This window comes from Elephas maximus, chromosome 24 (assembly GCF_024166365.1).
Source record: "Elephas maximus indicus isolate mEleMax1 chromosome 24, mEleMax1 primary haplotype, whole genome shotgun sequence".
Classification (NCBI taxonomy): domain Eukaryota; kingdom Metazoa; phylum Chordata; class Mammalia; order Proboscidea; family Elephantidae; genus Elephas; species Elephas maximus.
In genome coordinates, this window is record NC_064842.1 from 6,797,681 (window position 1) to 6,813,601 (window position 15,921).

At 38.6% G+C, this 15,921-nt stretch overlaps 1 protein-coding gene across 16 annotated transcripts in view; it reads left to right on the forward strand.

Moving 5' to 3' along the window:
• SPATA17 (spermatogenesis associated 17) overlaps positions 1–15,921 on the forward strand; it is a 360,593-nt gene that overhangs the window by 15,937 nt on the left and 328,735 nt on the right. For 15 of the 16 annotated variants that reach the window (XR_007515263.1, XR_007515262.1, XR_007515264.1 and 12 more), the window contains exons 2-3: positions 1,936–2,025; positions 4,432–4,513. Coding sequence is in view for 13 of the 16 variants with exons in the window: in XM_049868175.1 (XP_049724132.1) it covers positions 1,936–2,025; positions 4,432–4,513 (172 nt within the window). In the remaining 3 variants the exon portion in view is untranslated. The remainder of the gene's footprint in view (positions 1–1,935; positions 2,026–4,431; positions 4,514–15,921) is intronic. The other variant, XM_049868174.1, reaches the window with a different exon arrangement.

Below are 15,921 nucleotides of genomic sequence, written 5' to 3' on the forward strand. Positions count from 1 at the left end.
CTTATGATTGTGTAAATACTATGAAGAGCTATGAGGGCATGTAACAGAAAGGCCTACTATAGTCTGGAGTCTCAGGGAAGGCCCCTTGGAGGAAAGGACTTTAAGCTGTTCTCTGTCCCGTATGGAGTACCAGAATATGAGCCAAGAATACAGTTCACACAGGTCTCTTCTAACATTTGCTACATGCAGTCCAAGCATACAACAGTAATAAAATTTTCTTTTCTTCTACTCCTAATTATCTAGAATAGCCTCACACCCTTGATTACGTCCAGCCAATTTTATTGCATCAAATAGTAATCTTACCATTGTGTTTTCCCATTATCAGATAATGCAACTCTATGTTCTTACATGTGGTTTTTACAGTTTATTCTACACATTGTGCTGTACCTTATGCAGCCGTACCGATTTCTGTGAATCCTCAACAGCGCTCTCTCTATTTTCACATCTGGGTCACGGACTTTGATGCATAAATTTTTGTTCCTCTTTTCTTTTATGGATTCTCAGCTAGGCTTCCTAGGCTTCCTTCTTGCATACCTAGAACTATAATTCATTCCCTGGCTGGTGTAAGTGGTTAACGTGCTCAGCTGCTGCCCAAAATGTTGAAGGTTTGAGTCCACTCAGAGGTGCCTCAGAAGAAAGGCCTTGAGATCTCCTTCTGAAAAATCAACTATGAAAACCTGACGGAGCCCCGTGCTCTTCTGACTCTGGCAGTGTCACCATGAACTGGCTTTTCTCCAGCTATTGTCATTGACAGCTTAGGTGCTAATTCTATTTTCTTTCTCAGATCAGCAGACTTTATAGTATTGCCCAACAATTTTATTGTTTGAAGTATTTTTTTTTCCATTCTGTTTTGTTTAAGGAAATCTGTATATTTTGTCTAAAATATAATGGAAAACCAAAAGTAACCTGTCTAAGAAAACATAATTCTAATGGAATTAAAAAAAAAAAAAATGTAAAAACTAGGTGACTAGCCATTCATTGGAGCCCTGGAGACATAGTCTTTACAGCACTCAACTACTAACCGAAAGGTTGTTGATTGGAAACTACCAGTGGCAATGTGGGAGAGAGATGTGGCAGTCTGCTTCCATAAAGACTTACAGCTTTGGAAACCCTATGGGGTCACCATTAGTCAGAATCAACTTGACAGCAGTGGGTTTGTTTTGTTGGCCATTTTTTTATTCATTCAGCAAACCCAAAACCCATTGCCATCGACCCCATAGGAAACATACAGTGCTAAAAATGTGCCAACCAGAATTCTAGGAGAGACGCTCTCTGTGGTCCACATCATTGGCCTTAGAAATATCACTTTATTAATTGGGGACAGGAAGGGGAAAATGTAATGAATGATAAAATTAAGGAGGTCTTTACTGATTTTTTTCTTGCAGTAAATCAGTAGAATCAAACAATTGAATTTCTTATCTTTTTATAAGCCCCATGGCCTTGCCCATTGCCTCCTGTAACTGAAATGAATTTTTTGAGAGTTCTGTCTAAAATAGGCATTGGGTGATGGATTCATTTTACTTGGCAATTCACTTTACTCTTGAATTAAGTGCAATATGCAGATATTTTATGTGTAGGAGCCTTTAAATGGTAAATTCAAATAATTATGTTTTTAAAATAGTGACAAAATAACACATTTATTTTTTATTCCCTAATAAAAATCACTAGCAAATTAATTAGTTGCAAAATAGGTGATTATAAAAATAAAAAAAGTAAAGCTGTTGAAAGCACATGGCCTCTTGAAGAAAGGTTAATTTTTAAAACATAGCTCATGATTTTTGAAATGCTTGCTTTATTTAGTATTTTAATTTTCCTTAACATGGCATTCAAAGTATAATTATCATTTTGTAAGAAATTAAAAATTAAGTTTAACAGCTTGACTTGGAATAGAGTTATGTTAGTTACTAATGAAATGTTTTTAAAATGCTGTTTTAGTGTTGCAGATCGATTTAGAAAACAGGAGAATGAGGCAGCAATTAAAATCCAGAGCTGGTTCCGAGGGTGCAAAGTCCGGGCATATATCAGGTATATTGCTTTTGTTATGAAAACTCAGATTGAAAAAAACAAAAAAATTCCTTAGAAAATACATTTTTTCATACATCGTTCATTTCAAATGATCTTTTATTTCAGATAATCTTTTAACTTTTTTAGGAAGTTAATAAATTATATGATGTCTTTTTGTTTGTTTTAAGAAATAGCATACTGTTTCTGGCATCTTTTCTTCATACCAAAAAACTAAATTTTATTGAACATACCTCTACTTTTAATAATTCCCAATGTTATAAAGGTACTTGACCAGATTCTCTTCCTCGGATTCCCTAAGATGTGACAAATAACTGGGCTTGTACTGGCAGCAGTGGCGGGGATTCTCCCATCCTCTCCAGCATGATGTTGGTGGATGAAGCCGATTGATGGCAGATGCCGTCTGATTGTAAAATTTGTCTGACGTAGGCCCTTGTCCTAACTTTCCCCAAATTGTTTCTCGTCTCCCTTCCATTCTAAACGGATATTGTCCTGGAGAAGCTGAAAGAAGAGCATGTCCAGTCCATGAAAGCTCAGATGGTAGGCTGGACATTACAGTCTATAAAATGTTCAAACAATAATCGTTTTATAGGTAAGTTCTGGGTCTCTGTGCAAATCCCTAGGAAGTTTAATAACACAGATCTGACGTCCTGAACACATTTTTGTTCTCTGTAAGTAACCCGGCCTTTGTGTCATCACCTCCCTTACCGTGAATTTTCCGCAATATGACATTACTCTTTCCAATACATTTTCTTTATCCAATTATCCAAACCATGGATGAAAAAACTTTTAACACATTTCTAAGCTAAGCCTTAAAGGAAGTCACCAAAGTCCCTATTTCAATGATAGCTTCTCGAAATAATATGATGATCTTGAGATCAGTTCCCACTTGAACACTGTATGTTCCCAGTTAATTAATGTATGTCATTTAAGATTTTTATACTTTCTCAAACCATCTAGTAGGTGCCAGACATGCACATTTGAAGTGTGAAGATGAGGTCTCTCTTCTAGAAAACTAAACCCATTGCCATCAAGTCGATTCCAACTCACAGAGACTCTATAGGACAGAGCAGAAATGCCCCATAGGGTTTCCAAGGCAGCCAGTGGATTTGAACTGCTGACCTTTTGGTTAGCAGCTCAGCTCTTAGCCGCTGTGTCACCAAGGCTCCAGAAGCAAAGGGTATCTTTTAATCCACCAGGCTAACTTGACTTTAGATCAGAGAGACTGAGGAATGTAAGAAAGAGTGAAGAGGGGAAATGTTTCTTGACCTTAAGAGGAATTCTGTTTAATAGAATTATTTCTAAGTACTGGTTTCACCACTAACCGGAAGTACAGTGTTCCTATGAAATCTTTTGTAAGCAGAAATTGCATAAAGCAAAGTAATTACCATTAATTTATATGGGAATTTTTTTTCCGTGCTCCCAAATCTAAAAAATAACTTATCAAATCATACAAAATAACACATAAAACCTTTATGAGCTCTCTCAGGCTTTTCTGATACCTTAGGACACGCCTTGCTAACAGATGCACAAAATAAATGGAGATAAAGCAGAGCTGCTCACAGACACAGTTCACAGCTAGGGCAGCTGATGCTGGGATGATGAGTGTAGTTCCCAGGAAGGAGCTTGGCCACGCCGCTCTGGCCGCTCCAGGTGGGCGCTGCCTCTTGTAACTGCTTGCTGCAAAATAGACGCTCGAAGCTATTTCTGCTTCTCTCCTTTTTTCATAAAAGCGAAAAAACTCTTCAGATTTCTTTAGATTAGTGAAAACAGGTACTGATATGTCCGTCCTTTGTAAAAGCAAAGTGGCGAAAGCAAGGTTTCACAAAGCTGGGGGATTCCTGCACTTACAATGACCCCCTGGAGTTCCTGGCAGGCGCAAAGCATTAAGTGCTCTGCTATTAGGTGAAAGGTTGGTGGTTCTAACCCACCCAGAGGTGCCTCAGAAGAAAGGACTGGTGATCTGCTTTTGAAAGGTTGCAGCCTTGAAAACTGCTATAGAGCAGTTCTAGTCCTGCACACCTGGGGACCCCTGGATTGGAATTGCCTGGACCGGGCACTAACAACAGCGACGACTCACTCGGGTCGTTAGTGTCTGACCTCTTCTCAGCATGTGCCTATTATCTGCTTTAAAGCCTTAATTTTCACAAATATTTTAAAGACTAATTATTGAAAACTAATTGAAATAAAAAAAAAAAAAGTTTTACCCGTAAGCCCAGAAGAAATATTGAATAGCGTCTACGCACTTTTTCTACCCCCGGGAACAACTAACTAACTGTATCCCATTTTGATAACCCTCTACTCTTTAAAAGTGCACCCAAACTTGGCTTTGAATTTGATTTCTTCATTTGAAATGTAAGAGACGTCCTTTTCATGAAAGCATACTAATACGCATAATTATCCTACCAGGTATTTACACAGACGAGTAACAATTATTCAGAAATGGTGGAGAAGTTACTTGGGCAGACAACATTATCAACTAATAGTGAAGGTAAATATTGCAAAATTTACACGTGTTAGCATTCGAATGATACAGTATGAGGTAGCTTATTCTCTTCAGTAGTATTTACGTGTAGTTTGCAAATTATTGCTAGTAAATATTTATATAAGGACAGAATTTGGCTTTAATTTTTGGTATGAGACCTTTTCTGAGAATTGGTGACTCGCTTCCTTGTACCCAAACTAAACCTAGTGAATATTTATTTAAGGACAGAATTTGGCTTTAATTTTTGGTAGGAGACCTTTTCTGAGAATTGGTGACTTGCTTCCTTGTACCCAAACTAAACCAAACATTTTACTTATGTTAAAGTACCTTTCATCGTGTCTGATATTTAATTTTTAATGATTGTCTCCATTTTCTTAGATGGTGAGCTCTTTGAGTGTGAGCCCTGTTTAGTCTTCTTCATTTTGGTTTCATTAGTATGGCCCACAACAGGAGTCAATAAATATTGAATTATTTAAACTGTTTTTTGTCTATCATTAGATTTTTCAAAAATCTTAAGTGGCATACATTAGTTAACTGGGAACATATTGTATTCAAATTAATTCCACAAAACATAAAAACAAGGCAGTTTCTTTCTATGCTACTTACCATTCTTTATTACTGAATTTTGAAATAGTTTGAAGATCTGCCTTGAGAACTGTAGCATACAGCAGCTGTCTATATCCTCCGATAGACTAGCAGAAGTATACGCTGGCATGCCAGCTCTTACCTGGGTTCAAGGTGTCAGAAATTTAAAAAAAAGGTAATTTTCTCAGCACACGATGAGAAGATTTTTAAATCAGTGGTCTGCTTCATTGCTTTGCCTGATTTTTTTTTTTTTTAATACTATTTTCTCTCATAATAGTTTAAATTCATTCTTCGTTTTTTTTCTTGATTAATTGTATCTAAGTGTAATTGTTCTGTATTCATAAAAGGTATAGAGAGGAAAAAGAAGAAATAAGTAGATATAAATAAATGATATATAAATTCACTGTTAGCAAGGGAATTTTAAAAATGTTAATAAATTACAGAGACTACTTTTTGAAGAGTCTAACAATTCAGATTACTAAAATAAAATATTCAGACAATAATGTATCTCTCTTATAGCTATGTTCAAAACCATGATGATGTTATTATAAGGTAGATCTGATGTCTTGTACACATTTTTGTTCTCTGTAACTTTGCCTTTACATCATCACCTCCCAGTGATAACTTCTTGAAATAAAATGATTATCTCGAGGTCAGTTCCTACTTCAATACTATGTGTTCCCACTTAACTAATGTTATGTCATTTAAGATTTTAGGAATCTACCAAGAACCAAAGGAAAGCTTAATAATTCTTCTAATTAACATAGCTTAGTAAGCTGGCTTCCATAACAGCAACCAACTGAAACTGCATTTTTCATTAATCTTGTTAATAGCACAGGTTCCCCTGTCTAGAAGTTAATACAGGTCTTCAGAAGGTTATCCTATAGATGGTTAATCTAACCTATAAAGAATTTTAAATTTGAGGAGCAATCATAGTTACTTTTAGCTTTCATACGTAATATGCCTTAGGGGTCTTACCCAATGCCATATACAAAGTTACCTAGCTTTTATAAATTTTCTTCAGCATTTTTTAAAGATATAGTTTGTTTTCAATATAGCAAAAGGTAAAAGTTATCTGAAATGGAAAGATACACATTTAAAAGCGGTATCCATTAGCCTCTGGCTCATCTTTATATTCCCTGTAGTTCTTTGAAAGTATGTTGCATGTAGTAATAAATAACTCAGTAAATATTTTGAGTGAGTGAAAATAATGTGTTCAATTATTTTATTTATGATGAGTTTCAGGAAAGTAAAATGTTAGCAGTAATTTTTGGCATGTTTAAGTAGAGAGAAAACTATGCAAAAAAAAACTCAAATTCTAATTTCTTGGGTCCTTGAAAGTTATCCACAGTATGGTTCCAAGATCCAGTTTTATCCAGCACTACTGCATCTTTATGACACTTCCATGCTAGTTAAATAGGTCTACAGAGTGTTCTGGAAACAAGACTTACCATTTTTAGCTTCCATACATTCTTCATGCTATTTTCCTTGCCTGAAATATTATCTTCCTTTCTTGCTGTTCTTGCCACTCATTTGTCAGCCCATTGTGGCATAACTTTGTATTATCTCCTGCATCATTGTATAACTATTAATAATGCATGAATATTGTAGTTACAACTTGCGTCCCTTATAGATGGTGCTTAATGACATTCATTCAAAAAGCTGCTGGGTTCAAAAACAAAGCTTCCTCCTCTGATCAACTATATGGAGCCCAAAATATATGCCCACTTTTAGGAAATCACCTCTGGAAATACATCCTCACTATATTGGATGCTGAGGCTGGTATTCAGTTTCAACCTAGTTCTAGGCTTTAATATGTGAGTTAGAGTAGGGTTATATGTTGCTTTATCTTTATCCATTATACTTCATTAGTGGTAACACGTTGTCTTTAATGTAGTTGTTTCTCCTCCAGGTTGCATATTAATTTTTCAATAATAGCTTGAAACCATTATCTCTACCTCTCTCTTCTGAACTACTAAAATCAGGCCAATATCAGTGAAGAAGAAGAACACAGTACTATATATAGTTCAGGTTCCACTGTAGAACACTGCTTGGTTACCAGCTTGGAAACAGATGGAAAAGGGAAGTCAAAACAGTTGAAGCAAAGCCTCAAATTTTCGAATAGCAAAGCTGAGTGTGCAGAGGCAGAGCCCTTCCAAGCCAATTTGTGACAGAATCAGATCACTGAAGTAGGATGATCAAGGATTAAGGTACTCTACATAGGGTACTTCACAAGAGTGTCTTAAGTTCCATTATTCGTTACTGATTGGGGGTACTGACCAATGCTGTCAACAGAGAGGGCAACAGACTGTGCGTATGCATTTCACAAATGTTACTACTAGCTTTCATTGCCAGTCACAAGCTGCAAGTCTGATGATTATGAGTGATTAATGAGATACTCTTTATAAATTGAACATACCAGAGCTGATACACTTAAGTGACTGTTACTCACTGAAGCAGCCAACTTGGGAATCTATACTTATTCTAATGATGCTGGAGCTGCTGAAAATGTATTTTTCTTTAAAATTCAAGTAACAAGCCACCGAGAAAACTTGTTTTGCTTCTTTAGTGTCTCAACTGTGTTTGATCAAAAATGCCATGGCCCAGACTGATAACCAAACTTATTTTCCAGATTCGGACCTAATCGCTTTCTGTCTCATTTGGAAAAACAATAATAAAAAGGTGAAGATTTTCCTCAGTTAGATTCGTTCTTGATTTTCCTTTTTCTTTTCATTGGGAAGCTATAATAAGCTCCCTGAGAACAAGTCTGATTCATTCATCCACTCATTCATTTATTCATTCGCTCATTTATTTTGCCATTGTATATTCAGTGCCCAATAGGACACAAGATATAATGAGCTCTGAATAACTAATTGTTGAATGAGATTAAGGTAACCACATCCGTTGACTGCCTATTGTGAGCTGAATATCGCACTAAGCAGTGTTCCTCTCGAATGCTTACACCAACTCTGTACAGTTTTACACCAACCCTAAAAATATCATTGCTATTTACAGATGAAGAACTTGACACTCAAGACACAGTTACTTCCCCAAGGACATGCTGCTTGTAGTAAGTGTAGCCAAGTTTAGACCCAGTTTTATGTGATTCCAAAATGCCTGTATTTTCCACCACTCTTGGTTACCTTTCTTACCATATTCCTAAAAATATTCTGTATACTTCAAACGTAATCACCAAAAATCTAAAAGAAAAAAAGCGTTCCTTTAACAATAGCGGCATTTCTAGAGAACAAGGACATGTAAAAAGACTGTTGGGAGGGGAAAGTACTCAACTGGAGCAATATGACCTTGCTATTGTTAGCGTTAAAGTGAGTCACTGTAAGTGATATAACAATGTTAGGCAGATAATAGATAGCTTTTTTATCTGCCTGTCCAGATTTGGTTTTTAAATGTTCAGTTCACACCACCTACTGGATGGGATTATGTTTACCTCCTACATTTTATTCTTTAAATAGTTATAATACACATAGTTACCAGTTGTTCAATACCTAATATATTTTAGGTACTATGCTAAGAGCTTTAATGTGTATGTTTACATACAGTCTCAAAGTAAGGAGTTGTAGATAAAGAAAATAGAGGATTTCCTTGTTTCCCTAGATTCTAAAGGCAGTAAATAGATTTATGCAAAGTGTGAAATCCCCTTGCAGTTAAACAATTTGGCTTTGCCCCTGGTTCCTGAGAGCCAGACCACACCTGAGGCCAATGAGTGGGGACTAAGCAGAGAGACCACCTAGGGGCCTGATGCTGAATAAGCCTCAGGAAGCATGATACAATCTATCATGGCCACATTGTGAGGCCAATAAAAGGCCTTGGAAGACAGAGGTTCTGTGGAGGTTCTTGGGTAGAGAGAGTGAACATCTGCTCTCTGCAGGGTAAACATGTCCCTTGGGGACATGGAAGCTTTGTACTGAGACCCCCTCCCAGACCTTGCCATATGCGTTTGTATTCTTTTTTCTGCTAGATTAAAGGTAGTCTTTTCCCACCTGGAGCAAGAAAGGAAGAAGGAGAGTTAGGACCAGAAGGAAGATATGGAATATGTGGCTAATTACTTCCGTAATCAACTCCCTCCTTTTGCCATGAGACCGGAAGAACTGGATGGTGCCCAGCTACCTTTACTAAACATTTTGATCAAAGATTCCACAGAAGAATCCTGATCAAAATGGGGAAAATGTAGAGCAGAATTTCAAATTCTCATGTACTCTAGACTTTCTGGAGCCATGAAGGTGGCTGAGCCTCTGCAACTATTGCCCTGAGGTATTCTTTAAACGTTAAACCAAAAATATCCTCTAAAGTCATCTTAAAACTGAACAATTTAGCTTAACTAGTAAAAAAGGGACTGCATTATACTCTTTTATGAACTGTGAGATCAAATTGAAAACAGTAACTTGAAAGATTAGATAGGAACCTGAGGGGGCAGAGACTTTATGTTAATGAGGGAGGAACAACTCAGATAAGGAGGGTGAGAATGGTTGTACAACTTGAGGAATATAATCAATGTCATTAAATGGTACATGTAGAAACTGTTGAATTGGTATATGTTTTGCTATGTGTATTCTCAACATTAACAACAAAATAAATAAAATTTTAAAAGAAGAAAAAAAGGTAGCCTTTTCCCTGGAGTTTGAGAGTTTTTCCAATTCATAATGGGACCTAAGAAACAGAGAAGGGACTGGCAACCATTGACCTGGGTAACTGGAGATGAGAAAGAAAGGGCTGTGTAGAGCAGCTGGGATCTGGACTGACCAGGGGAGAAAAAAAAAAAAGGAGGGAAGCTGAGATTTCTACAGGGTGGATTTGGCATGTGGGGTGGGATTTATTATCCACCACACATTTGTAACAGTGGTGGGTAATCTCAGAAACCCTGATCGGTTTGATATAACTGGCTCTGTGACCAGGGTTAGCTAAAGAGAACCCTGACAATGCAATTTGTAAGGCATACATTGTTTTATTAACAGATCTTCAAGAAAAGAAATGTTTAGCATGTGTTTTTAACATACTCCCTGATTTCAGAAACATTAAGCTATTTTGAAAAGATTGTCTTTGAATTGAGGAAACACAGAGTTAAATTTTTTAGTAGCCGTTGCATTTATGAATCCTATGAAAATTAATCATTCTATGTCTTCTAGTTGTATTCTTTCTTGGCTTAGACACAGAAATCAACCTGAATTTCTGTCTAAGCTCCAGCAATTACTGTCTGTGTGACCTGGGATAATTTTTCTTAACTTCTTTGAACCCCAGTTTTTTCACTTACAAGATGGAGATGACAGTATTATTATAGGGGTGAAAGTGATAAACCCATGACAAGATTGGGGCATAGAAGGTATCTAATAAACGGTAGCTAATTCTATTACTATTATTATTATTAAACATTGATTATATAGCTACTACATGTTAGCACTGTGTTGGTTGCTCAGTGCTATACCAAAGAAATATAATCCCTAGCTTCAAGAATTTACAGCCTAATTGACATACGCAAATAAAGATAGATACTAAATTAGTTTTTCCTGAAGTATATTTTTTAAAATCTTGGTTTTACAACATTCCTGAAAAAAGGCCTAGTAGTCAAACAAGTTTGGGAAGCGAAATTACAGTCCGTGGCCCTTTTAGAGATTCACAGTGCACAAGTAGTGGATATCGTGTTTGCAAGAAGTGTCACTTGTTTCTTTCCGTTAAATGAAGTGAATTAGACTCTCCTCTTGCTGAGCTGGTAGGCAGTTCAGTCTCAGTTATTACTGGATATTTTCTTCCTTCATGTTATACAGAGATCCCGTGGGACTGAAGTAGTGCCAGAATATCAAAAATTCCTGTCTTCGTGGAGCCTTCATTTAAAAGACACCCATTGTCCAAACCCACATATTTGATCCCTCAAGGTTTACGCTTTGAGGACTCTACGGCTTCTGTGCCACATATGGGGAATGGGAATGTTTGCCAGAACTGATATCGCTAGTGCTTAGAGTTCAGTCTCCTCTAGAGATGCCACCAGGCAACCCTTCTAGAGGAAAAGCCATCTTCTAGGATCAATAAACCTGTTGCCACCAATTCTGACTCAAAGCAACCCCATAAGGTTTCCAAGGCTGTAAATCTTTATGGAAGCAGAATACCACATCTTTCTCCCATGAACTGGCTGATGGGTTCAAACCACTGACCTTCCAGTCGGCAGCAGAGCACGTGACCACTCTGCCACCAGGAGCAATTATTGTTAGTTGTTGTTAGGTGCTGACGAGTTGATTCCAACTCATAGAGACCCTGTGTTCAACAGAATGAAACACTCCCGGGTTCTGTGCCATCCTCATAATAGTTGTTATGCTTGAGCCCATTGTTGCAGCCACTGTGTCAATCCATCTTATCGAGGGCCTTCTTTTTCACTGACCCTTTACTTTACCAAGCATGATGTCCTTCTCCAGGGACTGGTCCCTCCTGGTAACATGTCCAAAGTACGTGAGATTGAAGCCTTGCCATCCTTGCTTCTAAGGAGCATTCTGGTTGTTCTTCTTCCAAGGCAGATCTGTTTGTTCTTCTGGCAGTCCGTGGTATATTCAATATTCTTTCCCAACACCGCAATTCAAAAACGTCAATTCTTCTTCTGTCTTCCTGTTTCATTGTGCAGCTTTCACATGCATATGAGATGATTGGAAGGCTGTGGTCTTTGACCTTCATCACTAAGTGCTTCAAGTCCTCTTCACTTTCAGCAAGCAAGATTGTGTTATCTGCATATTGCAGGTTGTTGATTAGTTTTCCTCCAATCCTGATGCCCTGTTCTTTTTTATGTATTCCAGCTTCTCGGATTACCAGGAACAATGCCAAAACAAAACCAAACCCATTGCTCTGAGTCAATTCCAACTCATAGCCACCCTATAGGACAGAGTACAACTGCCCCACAGGGTTTCCAAGAAGCAGCTAGTTGATTCAAACTGCTGACCTTTTGGTTAGCCGCCAAGCTCTTAATCACTATGCCACCAATGTGTGTGTGTTGGCGGGGGGACAATATTGTATTTCCACATTTTACAAAGTGAATACCTAGCTCTTTCCCAGGAGTACGCTTCTTTCTTTCTCTTTGTCTACACCTCTCCTCTTACCCCCTAGCACAGTATCTGGAAGTTCATGTTTTAAGAAATAAAGCTGGGGGTAAACAACTATACATACCTTCTGAAGCAAGAGTGTATGAAAGGGCCTGCTATTTTCTTGGTTTGGGGAGTTGAACATGAATTGAGGATATTGTTTGAATCTCTGTAAATTATCCTGTTCCACATACTAGCATAGTAACTATACTTAAACCATCACTGCCCTAATTTAGTCCATATAACTTTATTTTTGGCCTAACAGCAGTAAGTAATAATAATAGTGAAGGTAATAATACCATATGGTATGTGATTAAATTATAAAATGAATGGTGTAGGTCAGTTATTCTAAAACTGTTTTAGTAACAGAACTCCTCAAATAAAATTTTGACAAAGTTTTGAGGTCTCTACACACAATAGATATAAGCAGTACAGTTGTTTCGGAAGCTGGAGAAACTCCCCCGGTTTGACTCTTTGCCTGTGGCCTCTCTTATCACCTGAGACAGCGGAGCATGAGTTGAAAGCCACCGGTTTAATTTGCTTGCCTAGGTAACTCCGGAAGGATGTGCCATAACTGACAACATTAATTGCCTGGGGGAAGAGAACTGAGTACTTGAGGAATAAAGGTGGGAAAGAAGCTTTTCTCCATAAATTCTTTTGTAGCTTTTGAATTTTAAACAACACGAGTGCATAGTTTATTAAATAAACTATTTTAAGATCAATGAAAAATAGGATTCCCTCCCCCGCCCCAAGTGTATATACACATGAGCATGCACAGAGATAATGAGAATGCTAGGATCCCACAGAATGGGCCGTTACCGTTGGCTCCGAAGGTCAAGGAAATGAGATGTGGGTTGAGCTTCCATGGAACAATAGATGATAGATTTGGAGGAGGGAGGGTGTTTCAGGAGGGCAATAGCGTGAGTGAAGTTTTGAAGTTGGAAATGAGCACAGTATGCTGGAAAACAGGATGCTGATCTCGATGGAGTAGAGAGTTTGGGGAGCAGTGGAAGGCTGCTAAGGCGTTGAGTGTGACCTTGATAATAATTTCCTACATATTTAAAGGAATTTATTGTTTAAAAAACTTTTTTTTTTTTCCATTCCTTATCTCATATGGAAACCCTGGTGGTGTAGTGGTTAAGAGCTACATCTTCTAAACAAAAGTTGGCAGTTTGAATCCACCAGTCACTCCTTGGAAATTCTATGGGGCAGTTCTACTCTGTCCTGTAGGGTCTCTATGAGTCAGAATCGACTCGACAGCAACGAGTTTGGTTTGGTTTTTATCTCATATAGGAGCCCTTTGTGCCATGGTGGTTAAGTGCTCAGCTGCTAACCAAAAGATTGGAGGTTCAAACCCACCAGCTGCCCCATGGGAGAAAAAAGTGGCAATCTGCTTCTGTGAAGATTTACAGCCTTGGAGACCCTGTGGGGCAGTCCTACTCTGTCCTATAGCGTCACTGTGAGTCAGAGTTGACTCAACGGCAACGAGTTTATCACACGTGATCCTGGCCACCTTCCGCCAAGTAGAAAGAGCAGATGTTCTCTTCATTTTATAGAAGGAATGGAGCCTCAGGGAGATTAAATGACATGCTTAAGGTTCTATGCTCCTGATCCATGGAGATGCATATCCTAAGTGCCTACTAAACATTTTCTCTGGATATCTCTCAGGTCTTGAAACTTGATTCTGCTTCTGTATCCCTTTATTCAGGCCAGTAGTGCCACCGTTCAACCAGAAATCCAAGCCTGGGGGAACTAGGAGTCATCCTAGACTCCCCACCACCTCTCACTCCCTGCTTCCTACTCTCTGCCTTCTATCAGATCATTAGAACCTTTCTATTTCCCCTCATAAAAGTCTTTTGATTACAATATAAACTTCCTCATTTTATTTCCCTGCCTGAAGTCCTTTTCCTATTAACATAAAGTTCAAACCTTTTGGCGTGACATTGTCACGTCTTTCGTAATCTGACATTTGCTTTTTATCTAGCCTCCCTTTTTTACTACATCTGTATAAATACGCTTTGACCACATTAAACCATTTGCCATTACCCAAATATGCTATTTCCTCACCTACCTGTGTGTTTTTCCAAATGTTGTTCACTCTGCGTGGAATGAACTCAAATTGCTCCAAATTGGTCTGAATTCCTCCTTACCCTTCAAGACTTTATTTCGTGATGGTTAGCCCTCTCTGACCTCCTCAAGCAGGAGTAGGGTTCAGGGAGGCTGAAGTGTACCTCTTTAATGCTTTGCTCTCGTAGCTTGTCCTACCATGACTCATTTGTTTATTTACATGTCTCTTTCATTTGTTTGGGAGCTCCTGAACGGCAGTGACTGTTCTATTTATTATATCCCAGCCTTATTACAGGGAGTCTTACATAGAATATCTTGCAGAAGTTTTCACTGACTGGATAAATGAATGATGCACAGGGATACAGTTGGAAGATGTTTCCCATGGTCAGCATGGTTGGTGATTAGTTTCAATATGTTAGCGGCTGTCGAGTCAGCCCACAACTCATGACGACCTCATGCACAGTGGGATCAGACTGTTGTGATCCACAGAATTTTCATTGGCTGATTTCTGGAAGCAGATTGCCAGGCGTTTCTTCCTAGTCCATCTCAGTCTGGGTGATCTCCTGAAGCCTGTACAGCATCATAGCAACATGCAAGCCTCCACTGACAGGCCGGTGGCTACAGAGGAGGTGCGTTGGCCAAGAATCGAGCCTGGCTCTCCTGCATGGAAGGCGAGAATTTTACCATTGAATCCCCACTGCCCCCATATGTGCCATGATGATAGAGTTATATTCTTGTTCAACGTTATTCACTTGCCCCTTCTTCTTGAACGGATTATTCACCCCCGTTCCACTGAGTTTGGGCTTGATCACGTGTTATGAGCAAACGGGACCTACGCCATGCCCAAGCTGAAGCTTTAAGAGGTTTCCTCACTCTTTGGCTCTGGCACAAGAACAACACACCTCAGGTCTGGGCTGCTCCTTTTAACCCTGGAGCTGGGATGAATAGACTTGTGCAGCATAGCTACAGGGAACTTTAGCCTACGTGTAACGCGAGTGAGAAATGAACTTTTGTATTTTGTATGTTACTGAGATAGTTGGATTTTTATCTTAGCAGAGCTGATTAATGATTATAATGATAACAAAAGCAGGGGTGTTTACAAGAAACATTTTAAATGGGGCAGTTGGTGAAGCTTACAAAAAGAAGTTCTGAGCATTTTGAGTGTGTGATGGTGTTAGGACACCTCCATGTGGTGATATAAGGCCATTGGGATCCTGTCTCTTAGCAGAGTGTCTGGAATATCACAGTAAGCACTCGACAAATGTTTTCTGTACTGAACTACTGAATGGGAGATTAGGTGAAGGGTCAGAGCTGGAGATAAAGGTTTTAGAGCCATCATTATAAGATAATAGGATTTTCTACCTGATTTAAAAAAGGTATCTGAGCAGCAGAGCAGAGGACCAAGGACTGAGGTTTGTGGGATGCACTTGGCGGGATCTAGAAAGAAGAAAAGTTGTTACATAGAGAATAAACAGTCAGAGAAACAGTGACACAGTATCACAGGAACCAGATGTCTCGGTCATCTAATGCTTCTATAACAGAAATACCACAAGCGGATGGCTCTAACAAAGAGAAATTTATTCTCTCACAGTCCAGTTGGCTGGAAGTCCAAATTCAGGGCGCCAGCTCCAGGGGTAGTCTTTCTCTTTCTGTTGGCTCTGGAGAAAGGTTCTTGTCATCAATCTT